The sequence below is a fragment of the Dicentrarchus labrax genome, unplaced genomic scaffold (genome assembly GCF_905237075.1).
Source record: "Dicentrarchus labrax unplaced genomic scaffold, dlabrax2021, whole genome shotgun sequence".
In the NCBI taxonomy this organism is placed as follows: Eukaryota; Metazoa; Chordata; class Actinopteri; family Moronidae; genus Dicentrarchus; species Dicentrarchus labrax.
In genome coordinates this window covers 12,486,988-12,510,171 of record NW_026136717.1, presented here as the reverse complement: position 1 = coordinate 12,510,171, position 23,184 = coordinate 12,486,988, and the positions used below count along the sequence as shown (strand labels likewise).

The 23,184-nt window shown below is 40.2% G+C and overlaps 1 protein-coding gene across 1 annotated transcript; it reads left to right on the top strand.

Moving 5' to 3' along the window:
• On the top strand, positions 1-23,184 carry zgc:194930 (uncharacterized protein LOC557813 homolog). The gene is made up of 3 exons (XM_051428849.1): positions 1-269; positions 14,115-14,167; positions 20,925-23,184. Exons 2-3 carry the CDS (start codon positions 14,136-14,138, stop codon positions 21,715-21,717), a joined length of 825 nt encoding a protein of 274 aa, XP_051284809.1. The 5' UTR covers positions 1-269; positions 14,115-14,135; the 3' UTR covers positions 21,718-23,184.

Below are 23,184 nucleotides of genomic sequence, written 5' to 3'. Positions count from 1 at the left end.
GACTAACTAACCATCAGCAGACCGCTGTTCAAACAGGAGACATGGGACTGTGGAGTCACCGAGGGGGGGAAACTCTTCCGAGCGAGTCACCACAACAACAAGCCAACATCCAGAAGATGTTCAATGGACACTTTGGTTCTACTTTTTCACCTTTACGTCTGATTTCTGCTCAGTAAAGAAAAAAGGCCCGGAAGTGAAGTTAAATGAAGTTATCGGTGCGTTTTTGATACCTACAGGGCAAAGTGCCACACCTTCGCTCAGCGCAACAGGTAGGTTGGAAACAACTTTTATATTTTCGGTTTCTTTGCTGCTCTTTGTGGCTCGTTCAGATTAAAAACAAACACTAATTGTGAATTAACTTTAAAGAGTGTGAAACCTCTTTAAAACCTGTTTTTTTTTTTTTTTCCCGACGGTTGTTAACAGCAACAGGTGAGCGCTGATGTCAGCCATATGGCGACTGTGGAGACACAAAGCACTGTGGCTACTTTATATCACATTAAATAATAAGACGGATATGTGGATCATTTATGTGTGTTAGAGTGGTGGTAAATATAAATACACAAGTATGATAACTGTGTAATGACACAGGTTATTAACACTAATTAATATGTGTTGTGAGCTGGAGGTAACCATGGCTGTAATACAAATCCCTTACCATTTATAAGTTAAACAAAAAGAAGGCATCTTAAAGGTTTTAATAACTCTTTCAATACTTTATGTACATTTTCTGTCTCAATGTTGTTTCAAAAGCATTTTACTTAAAGCTGGTAGAGAAATACAGATTTTTTTAAATGTATGTTAACTCAAAAAAATGTAAAAAAGTCTAAAAACACTGGAATCCACCTGTAAAATACCATATTATCCATCAGTTATCTCATTGTTTTGTCGTTAAAGTGTCAGAAAATTGTGAAAAATACATAATAATCATAATTTCCCGACTAACACTCGCAGCAATATTCCATTTACAGTAACAATTAAACAGAAACTAACAAATATTCACGTTTAAGAAGCTGGAAACTGGTACTTTTTTGCTGAAAAATGATTAATCACTGATCAGAAGAGTTGCCAAATCATTCTACTAATTGTTTAATTGCTTCAGCTCCAGTCAAATGTTATATCATACTCTTTGTGTGTGTGTGTGTGTGTGTGTGTGTGTGTGTGTGTGTGTGTGTGTTTGTGTGTGTTTCCAGTACGTAACACACTGTACCAGAGACGAGGCTGAAAATGTCCGTCACACCCTGAACACACTGCACATGTGCAGGTGAAGTTAATGAGTGAATGGAGGGCTGTTATTGGGGACATCAGCTCTCTGTTGGGGTGGAGGTGGAGGTGGAGGAGGTCTTGAATCAGTAAACCATCAGGACTCACGTACACGGCCTTGGGCCCTTTGTTTGCACATCTAACACACAGTCTCACTGAACTCTGGGTCACTTTATATCTGAGCACAGAAACCGGTCATGTCATTTATCACACACAACCACACTCCCTAAACACGATGTAAATAGCCGCGTAAAAGCAGCCGTCATACATCAATGTGTCTCTTAAAACTCCACAATGGGTTTCTGAACTGTTGTTTCGCTCCGGGCAGGCGAGATTTACAACTTTATGACAGCTGATGCTAAATTGTGGTTTGCTCAAACCTATTTTCCTACGTTTTGGTGGCTGCTTATTGGACGAAACACTCCATTAAAAGTGTATGCAAATAATATTTTCCCAAGGTCTAGTTTGTTTTGCACCAGGGCTGCTCCTGCTGGATGACTCGACCTCAAACAGGATATAAACATGAGAACGGAGCTAGGTGCCGTTGTTGACATTATGGTCTGGAAAATAGATTGTACAGATAGTGTTATTTGTTTTAGAGTTAACAATGTGTTGTTGTATAGTAGAGATACATTAAAAATCATATCTTAACCGACAGAGAGTGTGAATTAATACAAGAAGGAGTAAAATAAAAACGCTGACAGCTGTAGATTAATAGTTTTTGTTTAAAAAGACATTTTTTGACTTGTAAATGAGGCAGCTGATGACTAAAATGGACATTTTCCAAAAGGTTATTGCTGGTCCTAGTTTCACGAATATTAAAGATTTCTTTCTTATGAAGGGAACACTTTACACTGAAGAGCGTGAGTCTTTATTTTCTACAATTATAGACATATTGGACTGTTACTCAGACTTAAAGGACCCAGTGTCCAGGATTCACTGGCATCTAGTGGTGAGATTCTAGCAACCATTTGAATACCGCTCGCGTTTCAAGCGTGTAGGAGAAACTACAGTAGTTGTGAAACTCACAAAAAACACAAAAGGCCAGTGTTTGGTTTGTCTGTTCTGGGCTACTATAGAAACATGGCGGACTCCGTGAAAAAAGGCTCATTGTAAAGGGAACAAAAACACTTATTTTCAGGCGATTATACACTAATATATTCCATTTCTGCCAATAGATCCTCCTAAAAGATCAAAATAATAGTAAATGGATTAACTGCAGCCTTAAATTAGAATAATCTGCAACTATTTTAGTTTATAGATTTATCTTTACAATTGTTTAATCGAGCAGAAAAGGCAACTGTTCTCTGGCTCTGGCATAAAAACATAAAGATTTGCTGCTTTTCTGTATTTTACTTTATTTTAAATATGAATATCTGTGAGTTTAGGAGTGCTGGTCGGACAAAACAAGAAATCTGAAGACATCGCCTGGAACTGTAGGCTCATAATAGATTAAAATGAAGACAATCGTTAGTTACTAATTCAGATTATTCATATAATATGTCCACCTTTTCTGATGTAAAATCATATTAAGTGTAATTATTAGGAGAATCAAACCTGGATATGTAACAGTATCATCCTTAACCATATTTTTGTGTTCACCACAGTTGTTTGAAGGTCAAAGATCAACTTGAAGAGGTAGTTTACTCTCCGTATTATTCACCACTGCATCGCCGGCTCTACATCTCTCGCTCTTCTTAGGCTCTTCAAAGGCTTGTTTACTTGCTAAAGTATAATTCAGAGCTCCTGGGTCAGGAGGATCCACGGGAGGAAAAACAGCAGCAGGTCTGTTTGCAGTGTGAGAGCGAGGAGGGGAGTGCTATTGATAAGTGTGGACTGCTGGGTAATAGAGAGGAGACAGGACTTGTTTTCATCAGACTGCTGCCGCCCAAGGCCATGTGGAAAAAGATGTTTGGACACAGCGTTTCATAGTATTACACACAGGAAACAGACATCAACACACACACACAAATTATCCATCGGCTGGATTAAATAAAAAAGAAACAGTACGCTGCTTACAAGAAAATAAAACCAGCTGATTGTTCTTTAACATGTATGAATTGGTCACTATGACAACCATCATCCCGCATACACTTGCCTACTCACGCCAGGCTCATTCAGATTCAGCCGCGGTTGAAAACACGCGTGTCAGCCGCTCAAATCAAAAGTAAGTGTAACAGTTACACAATAGTCAGATGAAAAAAAAAGCTGGAGCTCCTTTATTGGAAGCGTTATCGGGTGTGGAAGGTTTTATCTCATCTACTGTATATGCAGGTTATTAAAAGCAGCGGGTGAGACAGCGTCAGTTTTCTTTTCTTTTCTTTTTGTCTCTACACAGACTTTAAAAATGGCTTATTGACATTTCAGCTGGATTTTAAAAGCCTCGGAGCTGATAAGAGGACTAAATTGACCACCTTATCTAATGCAGCGGGTTCTCTTCCCGTAGAGAAATGCGGAGGGAGACGCCGGCCGTTGGCGAATACAAGGAAATCCTGTCAATAATTTCTATAATTAGTTTTACTTAATGTTCATAAGCACATAGTAAATTAGATAAAAGCCAGTTGTGGCTTGATGAAAACGGACCTGGTTGTAGATCAGGACAAAAACATATAATCACCAAGAACAAGGCGGCATGTTGACATTAAATTAAAAACTATATTATTTGTATTTTGTGATTAATTAATCAGTCTCATAGTTGCTCATAGCTTTGGGAAATAAAATCTTGAGGGTTGAGATTCATTCTATGATCTTTAGGATGTTTAAATATCTTAAACAAAAGGTTCACTTGCTCAGCTGTTCCCAGAGCTTTCGGCCACATCCCCCTGGTCTTCTTGAGGAAACGTTTGAAAGCTGCGGGAATAGTGAAGTAGGGCAAGGCAACTTCACTGTATTTGCATAGCGCCTTTCAAACACTGAGGCAGTTCAGAGTGCTTTACATAAGAGCAGCAACAATAAAAAAGGAGAATGAATTCATTAAAATGAAATTAAAGATCAGAAATACAGTTATAGTGCAGTTACAGGGTGAGGGCCACACATTTAATAAAAGGAAACAATCAGTTTTAGAGCTGTTATTGATAACTGATTTAATGTTATTACAATTGGCTGATAGGTACCGATCACTGATTGGTTCCTGCTCTTTAACATCTTTACAGACAGGCAGAGGAGTGGAGTCAAGTCACACATTTGAAGGCTTTAGACTCGACTCGGACTTTAACAGCAACGACTTGTGGCTTCACTCGGACTTGAGCTTTTAGACTTCAAAATACTTGATACCTTCCCCCTGAGCCAAAAGATTTAAAAAGTATGTTATTTAAAAAGTGTGCCACGGATCAATTCATTTCCTAAAATAACTAAAGTTGACACTATTAATTCCCAGAAAGTGGACACTTATTTCCTCAGATCTGCCTTGTTCGAACCAACAACAGCATCCAATGGAGTTTCAGGAGAAAACCATGTTTGTTGTTATGTTGTTAAAATAGCGTAACATTCGGTGACATGTTTAGAACTCGAAACTCAAAGTTTAGGACTTGACTTGAGACTTGCAAAACAATGACTCGGTCCCACCTCTGCAGACAGGTCACCATAACATCTGTTGTTCTCATCTAAATGTGTGACGACATCTGCAACTTGTCCGTTAATAACTCTTAATTCTTGTCCTTAGTTTTATCTTCAAATGTGTAGTCGTTGATCTCAGTAATGAAGAGTTTATTATAATTGAATGCCTGATCGATCAGAGCATCCCTCGAGGATAGGTATTGGGGAAAGGTTTGACAACATTAGGAGAAATAATAGCGACATGAGAGAGTTCAAACACGTCCACCTTGGTAGCATACCAGACATGCATTGTATGGACGGGAATTCCCGCCATGTTTCTGTCTACATTGTCTCAGCAGCACATGATTCGAAAGTTTACATTTCAAGAAAGTGTGATGAAACACGCTGTAGAAGGAGAAGAAGAAGATAAAGAAACAATAAACAGAAAAACAACAGACTGTCAGATGGATGTCAGACCAGTTAGCCCACTTTTCCATCATCACACCCCTCCCATGTCACCCACATGAACATGATCTCCCTTCAACACATACATAAAACACACACACACACACACACACACACACACACACACACACACACACACACACACCCCTCACTCTGGCCGGATCTGGGTAGGTGTGGAGATATATAAATTATGACTTTATAATGTAACCCACAGCTTACACAAGCCGACCTTTTTCGCGGATCTATCAGGTGACCGAGCAACGTAGCAACAGCGGGGTCTTGTCTGTGAAAGACTCGCTCCTTTGTTGAAAAGTTCACTAGAGACCGTCCACAGAAATATTCATATCTCCACCTCAGGCAACTACTCTCCAAATGTGCATTCAATTACTCTCAGTAGATAAGAGAACAGGGATTTTGTGATCTATTAGCAAGGCCTCTAACGTTATTCAAGCTCTGTTTTTTGTCTGCCTGTATTTGGTTTTATAGTATGTGCTGGTGTTTATACCAGCAACTCAAACCCACAGTTGTACAGAAATGGTTGTGGATGGATTTCAGTTGTCCCAGGGAACAACAAAAACAACTGGTATCAGTTATGCAACGCACAGGGAAGACTATCTCAAGGACATGGCGGTGTGTTTTGGTGTTTTGAGGTGATACGAGAGGCCAGAGATCAAATCACTACAGTAAATATCGCAGTTTTAAACACCTATTTATTGGTAATGTTCCTACTTTAAAAAGTGCCCTGCTCAGTTTTCTTGTAAACAAACAAAAGTTATGTTTACACTTTCGCGTTGTTTGTCCTTTTTGTTTCGTCAGTCTTCTTCACCACTGCCTTTGTTGGCGTCATGCTTCGTTTTGTGGCATGTAAAAACATTGATACCCAGATTTGTAGGTAGCGTAGCTCCGTGTAAAAGTTAAACATAAGCTCACAAATGAACACGTATCTTGTTTGATCTGAACAAGTTGTAAACAGAAGATGTTGGCCGGGTGCAGTGACTTTCTGGAGTCTTTCCGTGTGTTTTTGTTGTTCAACAACGCCATGATGATGACTGTGTCGCTTTCATTTCAGAAGAATCTCCCAGTGAAACTTTCATGCATATGTTGGATCATATTAACGTAATTAAATCAAATAGTTTGTGAAAAATAAACGTATTTAATCTACTCTCCTAATTATCAGATACATTTTATATCTTATCTGGTTCATTTCATTTGCAGGTTGTAGCTACAGGTTGGCTGCCACTCATCAAACTGTAGTGTGTCTGCCTTCTCCGTTAACAGAAGCTGCCCACATATCTCCCTGTTTCCCACAGCGTTTTATACTGGAGGCACCCCACCATGCCTAAAATAAAGAGTGCAAACCCAAAATTCTTACATTTTTATGAACCCCAGTGAACCCCCGTCATCCAGTGATACATTAAGCACCACCTCCTTTAAGCACCATGTTCTGGGAGGAAACTCTGGATCTAAATTTAATCTTTGCATTTTATATATTTATAACTTTAGTTCCTTAAAAGTGAGACCTAATTTAGGTTTGATAAGAGATTTGAAAGGATTCAGATTAGCTAAAATGCTATCGAACCCCCAGGCCTAATTCCAGACTCAAGTTGTTAATCATTATGCAGGTCTGTTCCAGTCTTTAAAGCTGGGTAGTGAAGGTACTCAACATCCTTTAGAAAAGAAGAAAACTAATGTGTATGATGTCTCGTTTTAATGTCCTCATTTGAGAGTCAGGCCACTTTCTTCATTGTTGTACACACAGTAACTCCTGTTCCCCAACAAAACTCTTAACAGGTTAAATCAATTTCAGCTGGACTCTTTCCAGAGGAAGAATTATTTTAAGCCTTATCTTTTTCCAGATGAAATTTTTCCTCCCGCAGCAATCTTTCAGAAATGGCTCTGACTGCCACCTCCACGGGTATCCCCTGGATTTCAATCCATTCCACATTTAGGGGACACTCTACAGCAATCTCACTTTTATTGCACCTGTTTCTCCAAGATGAAATGTTTCAATTTCCTCTGAGGAAAACTCAGAAAGTGAAAAAATGGGAGCTCGGCCAAGCTGCCAGCGTTGAAATATCTCTCCCCTTCAGTAATCGTCCTACGATCTTCCCCATCATAAAAAACAGGAGCAATATATAATATATTGAATGGCACAGGGAGCAGATAAAGCGCTGTTATTGCCAGCCAACAATGGCCAATATGTGAATGAATGATAGTCATTTGATGCACAGATTGAATCCTTGATCTCATTATGACTTTGGAAAGTCTCCAGGGGAACAACATGATTGGTCAGTTGGATGTGAATCTGAGTCAGCTGCTGTTGGTTACTGTAAAGCCTGCGGGAGGCTTTAGAGGCTGAGAGAAAATCCTCATTACTGACAGGTTTTGCATGGCCCTCAGTTTCTCATCCAATCCTCTGATATGCTTTAATATGCACAGGTACATTCTGCCTTCCTTAACCTCACTATAACAAACATGCCTCCACTCTTTTACATAAGTGCACTCGGGAGAGTTTCAACTCAATTAAAGCAAACAAACAGCTACTTTTTGTACAGCAACAGCAATAAAATGTGCAGTGAGGAAAGATTAGATGTCACTCAAGTGAAAGTACTAATACAAAAACGTGAAAATACAGAGAAGATTACATAAGTACAGAGGTATTAGCAGCAAAATGTACTATCATGAGTAAAAGTACACAGGTTTATGGTTGTAATTGGTTGAGGTGAAGCTAACTGCTTTATACACCGTTGGGTATTTTAATCTGTATCAATGCATCATATTCTAAATGCTGATCGAATGTTTTGAGTGCCTACAGTGAAATTAATGTAGCTGATAAATAAATACAGTTAATGTCTGAGTTGAGGATTTAAGGCATTCATTTAGTATAAATATATGTCTCTCTACTCTCTTTTCTTGTCATCTCTCTACTGTTGAATATCTAACATCTAATAATAAGCATAAAATCCCCCCAAAAATGGTCTATTACTTAAGTTAAATATACTATACCTGACCAGAATGTATCAGGTATCTGGTTAGATTTGTTGAAACAGAGCTGAAACGCTGAGTTGACAGTTTGAAAATATAAGAATTTCAGAATTAATTTTGATAATTGAATAATCATTTAGGACCCGTGTGTAGGATTTAGTGGCATCTAGCTTAAAGCCCTTCAGTCAACCAAGCATTAAGGAGAAACTATAGGGAAATCCGTCTCATTCTAAGTTCACAAAAACATTACAATTCCAACATTCAGGTGATTTTACACTAATAAAAACATACTTATGTATATTATATTCCGTTTCTTCCAATAGAGCCTCCTCAATGTTACACACTGGATCTTTAAGTCACTTTTCAAGCAAAAATGCCGAAGATTCACCTGTTCTACTCTCTAAATAGTGCAGATTTTTCTCATTTTCTTTGTCTGGATTTTTTATCTTTATCTGATACACAAAATATGTTTAGATTGGGACTGTTGGTCAGGTAAAGTAAGCAACTCAAAGAGAAATGGGTATTTTTCTGTATTTAATGGCATTTTTGCGGACCAAACAACAAATAAGTTCATCATTTTGTCAGGTTCAGGCCTCAGATTTGGCAAAAACCAGTTTCATTTAGTTGGATTGGGTCTTAAAGATGCAGGCACAGACAGGCTTTGGATCTCAGGTATTAGAACTGTGCAGAGCTCTGAAATGGGAATTCATTTGCGGTGCAGTTTCCTTTGTTTTTCCATTTCTCTCTGTGTATCTTCAAGCTATTTACTCTGCAAACACAGTGTGGCAAAGATGACAGCTGCAAGTAGACACGCCAGAGCCAGAGCATACATCAGCCGGCTTCGTTAGTCATGTTTGTCTTGACATTTCTCGACTTCTTGGGAGCTGACTTTGACTTTTAATGTCACTCAGTTATCAGGACAGTCATGTAACTTGCTAGTTACTCATGGGCCCTTTTGTTGCATAGGGGGAGCGTTGTTAGCTGCTAAGATGGCACAGTGTCATCTCTGCCCTGCAGGGCTAGTCCCCCCCGACTGTGAGCTGTTTCTGCTGACCAGAAGCAGAATGGTTTGCCCGAGGCAGGTAACACTACAATCACATTGTCAGTCAACCTACAGCCAGCTTTGCCTTGCAAATGTGCAACCCAACTCTATGACGATGCAAACCAGCTTTTTCCGACCCAGTCAGCCAGCCATTACTCCGCCTGTCTGATGATGTGTGTCCTCACTAGATGGTAGAAGTCAGCCGCAACAAAATGCACATGTAACAATAAGGCAAGACATTTAAAACCTCTTGTATTTGTGAAATTTGAAGTATTTAATTCTATTTTTACTTACTAACAATAGGATACTGATATGAAACTTTATTGTTTGAGTTACAGAAAGCTAAAAGGTTGTTGTCTGAGTCAAATTTGAGTAAACATCAAGTGAACAAAAAGATATGTAAACTTTACATTTAAATGTTGTATACAGTTAATTCAGGTGACATAAGAGTATTTTACATAAAAAATAGTTTATTATTCATCGCATCTCTTGCCACAAATTAACTACCTCATTGCCAGGCCCAGCTGTTTTAAACACAAACAACCATCTCCAGCCTTGAGCTTTTCCAAAGCGTGTTTAACTCCCATGATTTGACACATGAGAGGGAAAGTCATGAGGTTGACTTCAGGGGTAAATATTTTTGAAAAGATCATTGTTGTTGGGTTATACTCATGTTTCTTTGTAGTGGTCTTTACGGTGTGGAAATTAAACATTTGTGTAGTGTTATCAGCCAGATTTGGCCAAATAATTCTGCAAATTCCCCCAAAACCTGCCATCTGGAATAAGAAATAACAGTTTACAAAATGCCTAACAACCAAACATATGTGTTGTATGTTGGATATTTCTTTCTTTTCACCATATTCATATTACTATATGTAATTTATGGATTCAGTAGATCTTCATATACTGTACACTTATGTGTTAGTATATCAGAAACTATGGAAAATATATGACCAAAGTCGTGACGATTTGTCAATTTCTCTATTAGTTGATCGATAGAAAATGAATCTGTTTAAATTTAAGTCACTTTTTAAAGCAAAAATGCAATAACATTCACAGGTTCCAGCTTTTTCAAATGTGAATATCTGCAGGGTTTTCGTCTTCTACTATAGTAAATTAAATATGTTTGAGTTTGTTCATTTATTTAATTAGAAATTTTACAGATAAAATGATGAATTAAATTAATTATCAATGATAAACTTTAATATAAAATTTAAATTAATGGAATGGAATAAATGTTTTTGAGGAATTATTAAAGATAGCATATCTTCTTCTGCTGTTGTGTTTGTACTATCCAAATTTTCCGCCTCCCTAGCTACGGCCAAAAAATGAATATACACACCGCTGTGCCACTGCCACATATTATGTTAGGTTGTTAAATTTGTGCAGCTACTTTAATGCAGGGATGTGTCCGTGTTGTGTTTATAACTCGACACCAACTACTTACACATGCAGCAGACACAGAGAAACATTAGCGTTCATTTGGACTTGTGTGTCCGGCCACATGAGAAATGTAAGTCTAACATTCACTCTTGTTATGAGCTATATTTTTTTCCGGAGACACATGAGGGAAATATCGGTTTCTTTAGCTGCCAAGTGCTCTGTTGTGTTTACCAGCTAGTCTCTAACCTTGTCTGTTTGCCGATGAGAGCTGTGAGAGTGAATCAAAACAGAGAAGTTGTGGCCCGGAGAACCAAAACAATGAGCTGAAAGATACTAAAACACTACAGGGAAGTAGAAAACTACAGGGGTAGTTGATATTTATATGTGGGTTCATCACTCCTTACACATTACACAAATTGTTTATATAAAATTATCGATTAGTGCAGCTTTAAATATTAAGTTGGTTGTTGAAACGACAATTTACAGCCAGGAAAATCCCGTTTTATCTGTGTTTAATTTAGAAAATAAATCAGTAATGAGATTCCAATTAAAACTGTTTTAACTGAAATGTGTTTATAACTTTAGTTATTTTATGAAGAAAACTGTGAAGTCTTTTCACTTGAACTTATTGGTTAATTAACCCCCCCTTCACAACACTTACTAGTCCATGTACTGTCACTCTGTCTTTAACTGTGCCAGGAAGGAGCTAAACATATTCATACTCATAATTGATTCATAACAATTCAGTCAGAGACAGTCATGTCAACGGATTTAGGACCATTTATTGCAACAAATATGCCGTCGTATTTGGCAAAAGGAGGCTCTGAGCTTCAAGATGCTCCCCAAACGAATCCAAGCAGCCTGCAAAACTCTGAGGCAGGCACATTAAAACACCCCCAAGGGTATAGAGAGCAGCAGACACATATCACTGAGATATGGAATATACATAATGCACAAGGCAAGTGATGCCACCGCACAACAAGAAAACAGGAGGAGGAGGAAGCTGGCGGAGGGATAAAATAAGCATGAGCGATCAGAGGGTTGAGAGCTGGAGCTTGTCAGATGATTATTGACCTGCCTGAATGTGGCTAGTAATTGTCAATCAGTTGATGGTGACTTCTGCTGGGACTAATACGATGTTCCATTAATGTGATAGTTCCCACTGCCCGCTGGGAAATTACCTCCTCTCTTGCTCCCCTCCTGGAAGATAAGGGACACTTCAGCTGGGTGGGTGCTTGCCAGTGCAATAGTGTGTAAAACAGGGTCCTCAATTTAAAGCTTGCTGAACGGATGGGCCTCTCTGGATTGAACTGGCGTGGTAGACCCTCTTGGCTTTTTCATAAGTGGCTGTGAATGTGTTGGAGGACGCGGTGTTAGAAGTGTAGATGAATGTGTGGTGGAGATTGTTTCAGCCAAGTGACGGTGAAGCCCACCTCAAAATCCCAAGAGATCGTCTCTGTGTAGAAGAAAGAGAGAACGGAGGGCACTCACAGAGAGAAGAGGATTGTACTTGTACTTAACCGAGATTTGTCTAAGCTAACTTTGTCTGCATCCTCAGTAACTACACCCACCTCTGGACTCGTCGTGGCGCTCAGCGGCAGACCTGTAAGGGGATAATTAGACGCCTTGGGATAGCGGAGTCATGCTTTGCTGCTTTTGCACAAATAGTACAGCCTTTCATGTAAAAAAAATGTGACCTGGCCATGACGGTCCTGTTCACAGCCTTGGATTGATAGTCTGTAAGGAAGCTTATAATACTGTATATCTCAGCAGGCCCTGTTTAGATCTGTTGTACAGTACAGTACAGTACTGTACATCTAGAGTGGATTTGTTGGTCCCACGTGCATTTTTCACACCAATCCCCCAAGCAAAGCCCACCTGGAGCTCGTTCCCTCCAGGACTTTGCACAAAAGATGTATGAAGTCCCACAGCAGTACTGAAGCCTGTTACATCATAGATGCCTGGTCTTACCGCATCTTGAAAAGTTACAGGACTAATGGACATAAATGGGTGAAGAAAACTGATGAAGACAAGAGCTATGGCACATTCTTTTGGGCTGTTTTTGTTGGTAAAAGAAATCCCACAAAAAGACCAAAACCAGCAATGAATGATCCCACTAACAAGTATTGCCTAAGTATTGCTTGGTATATAATATTCCTCTGTCTCGTCGAGCTCTATTGTTGTCCAAAAGGATTAAAAACACATCAGTGAGCCACACTGTTGCACTGGGTAAAATATTCTGTACAGAAGGTGAACGTAGCAGCAAAATCTGTAAACTTGAACAAAGCAAGCAAGTAATAACGCAGACCTCTCAGACATAAAACTGTTGGGATATGCTTAAAAAAAAAACTGTTGTGACCGCCTTTCACAGAATGTGCAAGAATTTAATCAATATTAACATAATTATGAAGAATTATCTGCAGTTCTGGTACAATTCATACTTTATTTAGTGTTTGGGCAAAAATAGAAATTCATTCCTGGGACGTAATCATTTCAAAATCATAATAAAACCTTCAACCTGCTGTTGTAAACACTCACTAGAGCACCAAATGTGTATTAGTCCGCGTCTGAAAATAGTCCCCAACAGCTGCAGTATTTACTCCTATTTGAGAACCACCTGTTTTTCAGTAATTATTTAGTGAAACCATATATTTGTGACCGGTTTCTAAAGATTTGCATCCCCAGTAGGAAGAAAGTCTTACTATTTTCACGGCATTTGAAGCAAAACTTTTTGCATTCGTCTGTTTCTGTTCAAAGTTTCAACTGAAGGTAAAGGAAAGGTCCTCAGGGTCAGAGAGTTAAGGTTAAGAATAGAAACAGTTTTGTCTACAAAAGAGATACTGTGTCCTCTACCTTTGTCGCTCTCTCTTTTCTCCTTCGCTTGCAGACAAACCCCATTCAAGACTCAGTGATTAATTATTTACCCAGGCAATGAAATGCCAAAGCCTAGAGAAACACACCACCAGGAGAGAAAAGGTCACTCCCATCCCGCTCGTAGATACACACTCTACACTACACACTCGCAACAGTGATGGATGGCAATAACATCTTTATCGGTGCTTCAGGCAGACAGAGTTTTCATCCTCGTGTCCAAACACCGTCGAGACCAAGGGCAAAGCAAAAACTTGACTGATGAGGTGAAATCTTCAAGAGAGCCCCGACAAAAAAAAGAGGCCTCATTTAAAACCCACTCACATGTCAGAGGTGGTGAACTGACCGATCAATAGCAGACTCGGACTCTGTCAGTGTGTGTCATCGTGCAGACCTGTGTGTGCGGAGCCAACTGTAACCTTTCCTTTATGAGCGAGCTCAGACATTGATGGGAAAATGTCACCCGACACAAGACAATGTGTGCACGTTTTCAAAGAAGTTTTGATGCTTTCGATTGAGTCAAAGGGAATTTGTGCGATTAAAGTTTAATTGCTTTCTTAATGTCCCTCCACAGCTCCACGACACAGCTGCCCAAATGGGGTGCCAGTGCTGCAGGATGATAAAAAGGTGAGAAGTCTGACTGACTCTGCAGTCATTATCTCTTCTTGTTTGTTTGTTTCGTGACACTTTCCCTGTCGATTCTTCTCGTTAATAGTGAGGCTACAATCTTACAATCGCTTGTTTTCAGTGATTTAGAGGAAACTTTAACATTTTTTCCTTTTTCCTTTAGTGGTTTGTAGACAGTTTTGGTTTTAGGCTTCAAGGATTTTGTGTCAGAGGTTTGTTTACCCCCAAGAATTGTGCAGGTGGAGGGAATTTTCATCTGTTGTACTCACAGCATTACTGTCAACAGTCAAGATTTCTTTCTGCTGAAGTCAGTAATATGTTCTTTAACAATCTTAATGCTCATTGTGGGGCTGCAACTAGTAGAATTCTAGTAGGTTATTTCATATTTCACTTCACACACACACACACACACACACCTGGTCTCTTACTGCCGACAGGGTTCCTCAGTGTGTGTCTTTGTCAGCAGTACATTTTATAAGAGTTGCCTAAAAAACACAACTCTGCTTTAGGATTTTTCACCCTCGATTCTGTTTTTTTACAACAGCAGGTGAGCCTCAGGTGGAGGAGCCATGATGTTAATGACTTAGCCTCTTGAAACGGTCAAAACCAATGCGGTACCAAATGACACTGGCACAAACCAGGTGTATCCACTGCTCACCGTTGCTTTACCTGCTCCGTGCTTGTAAAATATCCACCGCGTTCGCATCTTCTAACATAATACCAGAACTCTCTGTTCCTCTGCAAAGCCCAATTTAAGTCTGTGTTTGGATAATGGGAAACATTGTAAATCGTATTTATATATTCAAAATCACACATTTCTGAGCTTACATATGACACCCTCTATCCCAAAACCCTTGATTTGGAGAACAGGGGACAAAAGTAGAGCTTTGTCGTCTTGTGATAAGTTCAGTTAGTAGATGACCCCCTAAACGACAGCCACACTCAAGGCAAGGTTAGCAGCAAGAAATAAAAGAAGCCTCCGTACTCTTGAGACTTTGTGTTGCTTCTCCTTCATGTATTTGTTTTTGTTCCAAAATACCTGGAGAAACTAGCTCCCATCAGCCTCAGCTGTACTCTGTGTTTACTGCAGTGTTAATGCTAGCATGCTAACACACACATATAAACATCCTCCTCAGTAACAACCTCTCACTGTACATTTCCTTATCTGCAGGTCCACAGCGCCAATTCGAACGTCTCCTCGCCCACATAACGATTTCTTGTCTTGTTTCATGCAGATAGTGAGAGGTCCATTTATAATATGTCTGCACTCCCAGCCTCACGTGGGCTCTTTGTACAAACTGTGAGTCAATACGCCAATAGCCATCACCCTTGGTTACTGTATTTCTTTGCCGGACTGTCTATTCATTAAAAGCCTACAAGGCATCGTTGTCAGGGGTCGACATCGCTGTGCTTTTCGAGGTGAACGAGGAGACAGAACAGGGCCTGGAAACGAGATTTTGATTGCAGATTAATGAAAGGGCACGCTGTGGTTCGCATACCAGAGTCGTAATCCCCCCTCCACACTTTTTTTTTTTCCCCCTTTCCCATGTCAAAGACACACATGTGAATGCTTGTGACACGCACACATACCTCCCTAATTGTCTGGAGTGTCACATTTCTGGGCTTAGTGGTGTTTGGGGTTTGGCAGGGTGGGCGTGTGGGTTACTGGGTAAACAGTACGGCCTCAATATAGGCAGGCTGACACTCACACAACAGCCTGGAGCTCAGTTCATTTGAACCAATGAAAACTGGTTGAATAAATTGTGCTTTTTATTGTTTCCTCACATATTTACAGGGACATGTTTAAAAGTTCACTTTAGCTTTCAAATCTTTCTCTTTACTTATACATTGTGAAGCATTTTATGAGCTGTCAGTGTCACAAAAGAGCATAATTTACTGTAAATGAGTGTGATTTGCATTTATTTGCAGCAACTTTGCTGGTTAATTTAATTGAAAACCCATAAAAAGATTAAAAAACGATGAGGCATAAGGGTTCCATACACTTCAAATGTACTAATTTGTTCAAAATATGTTGTTTGAAGGGTGAAACATTATGAATCAACTCCTTGTCGGAAAACGTTGCATTGCGAGTGTGGCAAAAATCGAGAAATTGGCGACTTTTTTTGCCAGATGACCCTGCGTTGTTGCCAGCCCACCACCCTAACTGACCTGACAAAAGTAGGATGTACCACAAAATTGCACTTATTCTTGTGCCTTCTTATGTTGAATTATTCCATTTAATTTGATTGTAAATATAATGTTCATAGGTACCTTTTTTTGGCTTTTCGCCACTCCAAGGTGACGTGCCTCACATTAAGAAAACTAAAGATTAGGATGTTCATCACAAGTCTAATGGCGTTGGTGGCATAAAATCCATAGGCACCACTGCTCCCTGGCATTATATTTTAAACCAATATCAGCTTAAATCTGCGCAGCACGAGAAGGGATTGGAGTAGGTATTGTGGTCACATACCGCAGGTGTGGCTAATCGTCGATTTATACGAGGGAACCTTCTCCTGTAACTTAATCAGCATTTGACTTAACCTGACGCAGTAAACAACATATTGCATGGTGCTCCAAAAGTTAAATCATATGTAAATAATGGCTTCTTCCGGGATGGAGGAGCTCCCTAAAAAAAGCTCTTTAACATAAACAAAACCCAAAACAGAAAGGAATCCCGAAGGAGAGAGGAAAGCAGGAACTCCCCAGAACCAACTGCACCTACTTATATGCAAAGTCACTCTTTTGGTATTAAAATCCGAACTCGGCACTGAGCAGCTGCTGCTTTTCTCTTTCTGTGTGGCTTTATGTGCTTGGAGTGCTTCATCTGATTTATCTGATTGAACACCGACACTCCCTACTGGACATAAAATGTGCCTTTTTTTTTTTTTACTGAATGAAGACAAACATTTTGACATTTTGCTGCCGTTTTTGTGTCCATTTTGTCTCTATCCAGTTCCCCGAAAAACAAACACAGAAAACTGCAACAACAAGTTTGAGTCTGCTCTTTGAAAATAGCTCGGAGACAGAAAAGGCGGCCTTCATGTTGCCGATGAAAATAGTTTCATTCTCTCACACAGCTTTTGTCCAGCTTTATGAATCATTGGTCCTTTTTTTTTCTTCCTTCTTTTCCTTATAAAACACCTTGTGTGTGTCTGGCTTTTTCTAAAAGCAAGCCTCAAATTTCACCTTGGCAGCCGGGACACAGCGGTGGCGAGAGAAATGGAAAACATTCATTTTCTCAGCTTTCCACTGTGCAGGGAGACGGAGGGGAGGATGCAGGGTGAGAGAGAGGTGCTTAAGTCAGAGAGGGTGAGCATGCGTGTGTGTTAGCTTGTGACTATAAAATGTGTAGGCGGGGAGAGATGTGTTTGTGTGTCTGCTTACCAGGAGCTATTGAATCAATCAATACATCTGAAAGTTATCTTCTTAATTCTCAGGGTTCGTGTTGAGTACACGAGCACTGAACAAAAGCACAGAAAACAAGAGTGAGGAGGACAACTTGAGAACAGAGGGGGAGGAGGAGGAGGCGGGAGTGAGACGATAGATGGAAAAAGCTCGAGGGAAGGTGCTCAAATGAAGGAGAAGTCAAGTGCAAAGGGACAGTAGATTAGCGAGCTGCAGCTACATTACAGTGACGCAGAAAGAGAGGGTTTGTGTGGAAGGGAGGGGCTGGGGGAGAGACACCTGGAGAGGTGTGAGATGGAGGGGAGCTCTGCTGGGGTTTACACGGCTTGCAGGGTGGAGGAGAAAACAAATGAAAGGAAGAAGAGGATGAAAAACATGAGGCTCTCGCAACGGGCGATGTCTGACAGCCTGTTACACCGTCCACAAAATAAAGCCCCCCCCTGCCAACACTCCTAAAACCTGTCGAGATGTGTGTGTGTGTGTGTGTGTGTGTGTGTGTGTGTGTGTGTGTGTGAGAGAAAATCCTCCACAATAGGGCAACAGATAGTCATTAGAGCCTACAAGGGGCTATTTAAGGTGTAGAGCTTAAATGAGCATTAATTAGTGTCGGACCTTTATCGACCTCCACCGTCCTACGAGGAATAAAAAAGGTATGGCGGTGTGTAATTTACCCAATAGAAGAGACTCATTTCACAGCAGCGGGGGTTCAACAGAAACACCTAATGAAGGGAGAGAACAAGAGATACTTTACATTAGAGCTTAATAATGTATCAGTGCTGTTTTATCTGATTGAGAATGGAAGCTGGTTGTTATGCTGGTTGCAGGTGAAAATGCCCCCTTTCGTGTTCAACATTTGTCACTCATCTTAATGAGCTCAACTGCGGCATAGCGAGGGCTCATTATTTTGGTTTTCTTCTTCAACAAAATGAGAAAAACAAAATGTGAATTCATTTGTGTTTATTGTCATTTATTGTTTGTTTTTTTTTTTTAACCTTACTTAGACGGACATAATCAGAACATAATCAGCGGCGGATTTGTTTTTTGTTCCCTTTTACTATTTAAATGTGTATTTCTGAGCTGTTATCACGATGCTGAGTTTGAACTATGGGGATCAGCGTCTTCTCACAGCAGGAAAACAGACAATCTAGAGGGGACATAAAATCCAAATGAGAAACTATTTAAATTTTGATTATTTGTTTGGGGTCTGTACCAAGGGCAGGGTATCTCTGCTGTTGAATGCTGTTTTGTTACACTTTTAATCTTTATTAATAAATTTGCTTAAATTTAGCTGAATAAAGTAGCTTGTGCGATTTGCATATTGCACCTGGTCATATTGTGATTTTGATAATATTTCGATGAATTGTGCAGCCCTATTATATATGGATATATTTCAGTGTAAATCTAAGGATAGTCTAGTATCATTAGCTTCCTCAGAAACAAACAAACAAGCGAAGTAGCTATCATCTTATATTTTGAGTGTTTAAAGTGTCCTTTAAAGCAGTTAATTGTGTCAAACACACCGATTTGCTTGATATTTAGTTAGATTAGAAGATCAATACCACTAACATATGTCTGTGCGACAGTTAGCCTAGCTTAGCATAAAGGCTGAAAGCAGGGGGGAGCAGCAAGCCTGGCTATCTGAGTATATAAGTTCATAAATACTAAAACTCACTAATTAGTTACAATAAGTCATATTGTTGAATTTAACTTTAGCCAGGTTAGCTGTTTCCCCTGCTTCCAGGCTTTAAGCTAAGCTAGGCTAACTGCCTCTTGGCTCCGTACTGAACGGTATCCATCAGCTGACTCTCGGCTTTTCCAAGATGTTAAAACTATTTCTTTAAATGCTGCGGTTGTGGTTTGCCAAGTGTTTGACTTTACTCTTCTTTCTTTTCTTATTACTCTTTGTTAGCATCAAGTTGAATAATCTAGCATTTAAGACTCTTCTCCTTTAAAGCAGTTAATTGTGGAAAAAACACTTTTTCCAAGAGATAGCTAGATGAGGAGATCAATGGGAATTTGGGCAGCAAGAGTCAAAGTTCATAACCTCATAATGTAGAATACAGCATTAATTTGATATATTTATGTTATTATTGCAGCTTTAAGGTCAAAATAAGAGCAAATGTAATCATGATTCTGAGATGCAGCCTGTAGTAATACAACATCTGTGTTTGTGTGCTTTGTGGATGAGTGTCTGTTTCATCCTCTCGGCTTACATGTCTTCTTTTTTTCCCCCGTGGCTGCCTCTGCGCCGTGAAGTCAGCAACACAAACAAAACAACTTCTGAGAGTAGAAGTCATCAGTATTTTACTATTTGAACCAGACTTTGAGTGCAGTCAGAGGCCTGTGTACACATCTCCTCTCCTCCCAGCGACATTCTGCATAAAATATATCCGACATTCACATGGACAGTGCAAACACTACCGCAGCCTCGGCTAGATGTCGTCTGTATGTAAACATCAGGTGCATGCACAGCGACAATAACAGTGACATTTAGAAAGGTGCATCGACTGCGCAATGAAGTATCCTTGTTGCAGTCGGTGTACAATATGTGATGGCGTTTTCATCGATTTTTACTGGAACATCTGACTCCTGGAGCCCGGTCAGACGGACAGAAATAGTCCTCTCTGTCTGTCGCCACACTGATCCAGGAAATCAAATAGTGAAGTCAAGTGTAACTCGGACTCGATTGGAGTTTTAAAAAGATCTTGCTCCTACTGATCTTTCATTCTTTCTGTTTTTCATAGCAGTTTAATTAAAAGTCCTATTTCTTTTGAGTTAAGTAGATAAGATGAAACTGGATGCGAGGTTGTGCTTTCTACGTACATTTCAAGTTGATACGACCAACTTATTACAACGTTGAGTTCATCTGATGAATGAAAATAGCACATTACTGGTGTTACTACCATGTGCACCAGCTTAATGTAGCATGCTAACATTTGCTAATTAGCCTACAAATTGCAGCCTCAGGATGACGGGAATGTCAATAGTTGGTCATAAAACAAGTATCAAGTCTTGGACATTCACAATTCACCCTGAGGGGAACGTGAACGTGAAGGCAATCCATCCGATATTTGACGAGACATTTCACTCTACCTCATGGTGGCGCTAGAGGAAAACTCATTAGGATTCATCTTCTGAGAACCACGAATGTCTGCACACAAGTTTCATAGCAATCCATCCAACAGTATGTTTTAGTTTGGACTTAAATGAGCTACACTGCTAAAATTGCTAAATATATTTAAAATAAAACAAACCACAACGATACAATTAAAGAAAATCTAAAGACAATAGACAAAACTAATGGTTTCAGGTCCAGAAGTAACCCCCTTTCCGTCTGTCTCTCTCACAGCTACATCTACGACCCCTCCGCAGCGGTGGATGTGAGGAAGTCTGACTCTGCGGGCAGCTCGCTCTACCAGCCCCACCAGCTCTCAGGCGGGGCCCACGGCGGCAACCTCCGCAGCAGCCACAACAAACAGAAGGAGGGCTTCCACAACCCGGGTTACAGCAAGTCCAACGACAGCACGCTGAAACTAGAGGTGGACAATAACCACGTCAACCACAGGCTGCACTCCACAACCTCTATGAAGGAGCCGCACAGGCAGGGGAGCACGCCGCCCACAGAGGTGTACATCATCCAGCCAGAAGGTCTGGGACAGAGATGGATGGGGCAGGAAAAAGCCCCGAGCCAGGTGCCCGTTTACCCAAACATACAGGAGTACGAGAAGCAAAAGAATAAAAAAGAGAAGAAAGAAGAAAAAAAGAAGAAACGTAAGTCAAAGGACGAGTGGGACAGCATCATCGATGAGTGTGTGATCGGCATGGCAATAGACGAGGTGTACGAGATAGACGAGGGCGTGGGAGTGGTGCTGGACCTCATGTGCGACACGGGGGACGAGGGTAGCGTCCTGTCGGTGGACATCCACACCAGCACAACCACCTTGTCCTCAGCAGAAACCCGGGACGGGCGCAGACAGCCAAAGACTCCAGACGTTTCCACCGTCGAGAGCGGGATCTCGGTGATGAAGAGCGAGGACGAGGACGAGAAGAGGAACGAGGAGGTGCAGAGCGTTACGGACTCAATGGTGGCGGAGGCCCTCGCCGCTTTGGAGGCTGCCACCGCCGGGGAGGACTGTGAGTGACGGGACTTGGTCTCACCTTAAAAAAAAAAAAAAAAAAACTTGAATGTGATTTGACGGAGCGTTCAAAACCACAACTTAGCCACGGTTCTGAATAACACCTCCTGTGTTTATAAATCAATGAACATGGAACGAATGAAGGAAAACTCTGTTTACACAAAGAACAGATTTATTTTTGAACTCAAAAAATCTTGGATATTTTTTTATTTTTTGTTCACACTGACAGAACATAATGTCTGCCTTGTGAAGGACTTTCTCCCGCGCTGCGTGGTTTCCATAAAGCCACAAAATGAAGAGACATCAGTGTGTAGACGGTGAACGTCGCCTGCAGCCATATCAGCCTGTTAGCCCTTTTGAATCTAGTGTACTTAACACTCCACAGTCCTAAAAAAAAAAAGCCTGTGTGAGCTCCTTCACTGCTTTGCCATGTCCATACTGCCCTTGTACAGGTATTAGGTATCAAATTATTTTGCCTCATTTTGGAGCATAGCTATGCTAATTGTTAGCATAGAGTCCATTTTCTTTCATTTGTGAACACACAGTCTTTGCCATAGCTTGCTTGTTCCTTCAGGAATCTCGCCCGCGTTTCACTGAGCAGGCGAAAGAGGAAAGGTCAAAGCAATATTTTTTATTTTTTGTTTTATTTGTCTATATTTTGTCTTCTTTTATTATTTATAATATCTTCACTCACATCCTTGGTGATTTATCGTGAAACTGGACGAATTAGGAAGCATTTCTTATTTATAGCTTATTGTGTCATCGTTGATTTCATCGGAATGAATATTCTTATATCTACTTGGAAATTTAGAGAAATTAGTTTAAACACACACACACACACACACACACACACACACAAACACACACACTGTTCTTACATCATCAGACACGCTGACGATTCTCTGCTTTTTTTGGTCAATTAATAATGTAATTTAATGCACGTTACTGTGAGACCATTTGTTATGTGATGGTATATCAGAAGAGCTATGCACATCTGAAGTCTTGAGCAAGTTACCAAAGGATAAAATAGAAAAGGCTGCTGGTATGTTTCTCTGATGTCGCCTTAGTTTCTTCAGTTTTTCAACCTTAGCTGAACTTAAGCAGCTAAGATCAAATCATTGGTGATTGAACCACAGAGGGGCCATCAATTCACCCTGCTGGCTCTGGTTTTTTTTTTCTATTTTATAAGTCAGGCTGTGTGTTTCTTGTCTGGCCTGTGACATTAGTTCAATCCAAAGCTCGCTTATGTGCCTAATAACAGACTAATTGAGGCCAGACGGTGCTGAGGAAATTACCGGTATGGCTTTTTGAAGAGTGTGCTAATGCTAAATAAGCTGGGTTTTTTTTGCTCGATGAAGTTTTGAATTTGTTTCACTGCGACTCCCCTTTTCACTCATCGTTTGCCTGCCAAATCATTTCTACTTATTATATTTGTATTGTAAAATAAAGGAATGTACTTTAAAAAATGTAAAA

What these genes read in the sequence shown, in the direction of transcription:
- zgc:194930 (XM_051428849.1), top strand. Translation starts at nt 14,136, where the DNA reads ATGGGGTGCCAGTGCTGCAGGATGATAAAAAG. An exon ending in TGCTGCAGGATGATAAAAAG is followed by an intron (nt 14,168 to 20,924) that starts GTGAGAAGTCTG and finishes TCTCTCTCACAG; the next exon opens with CTACATCTACGACCCCTCCG.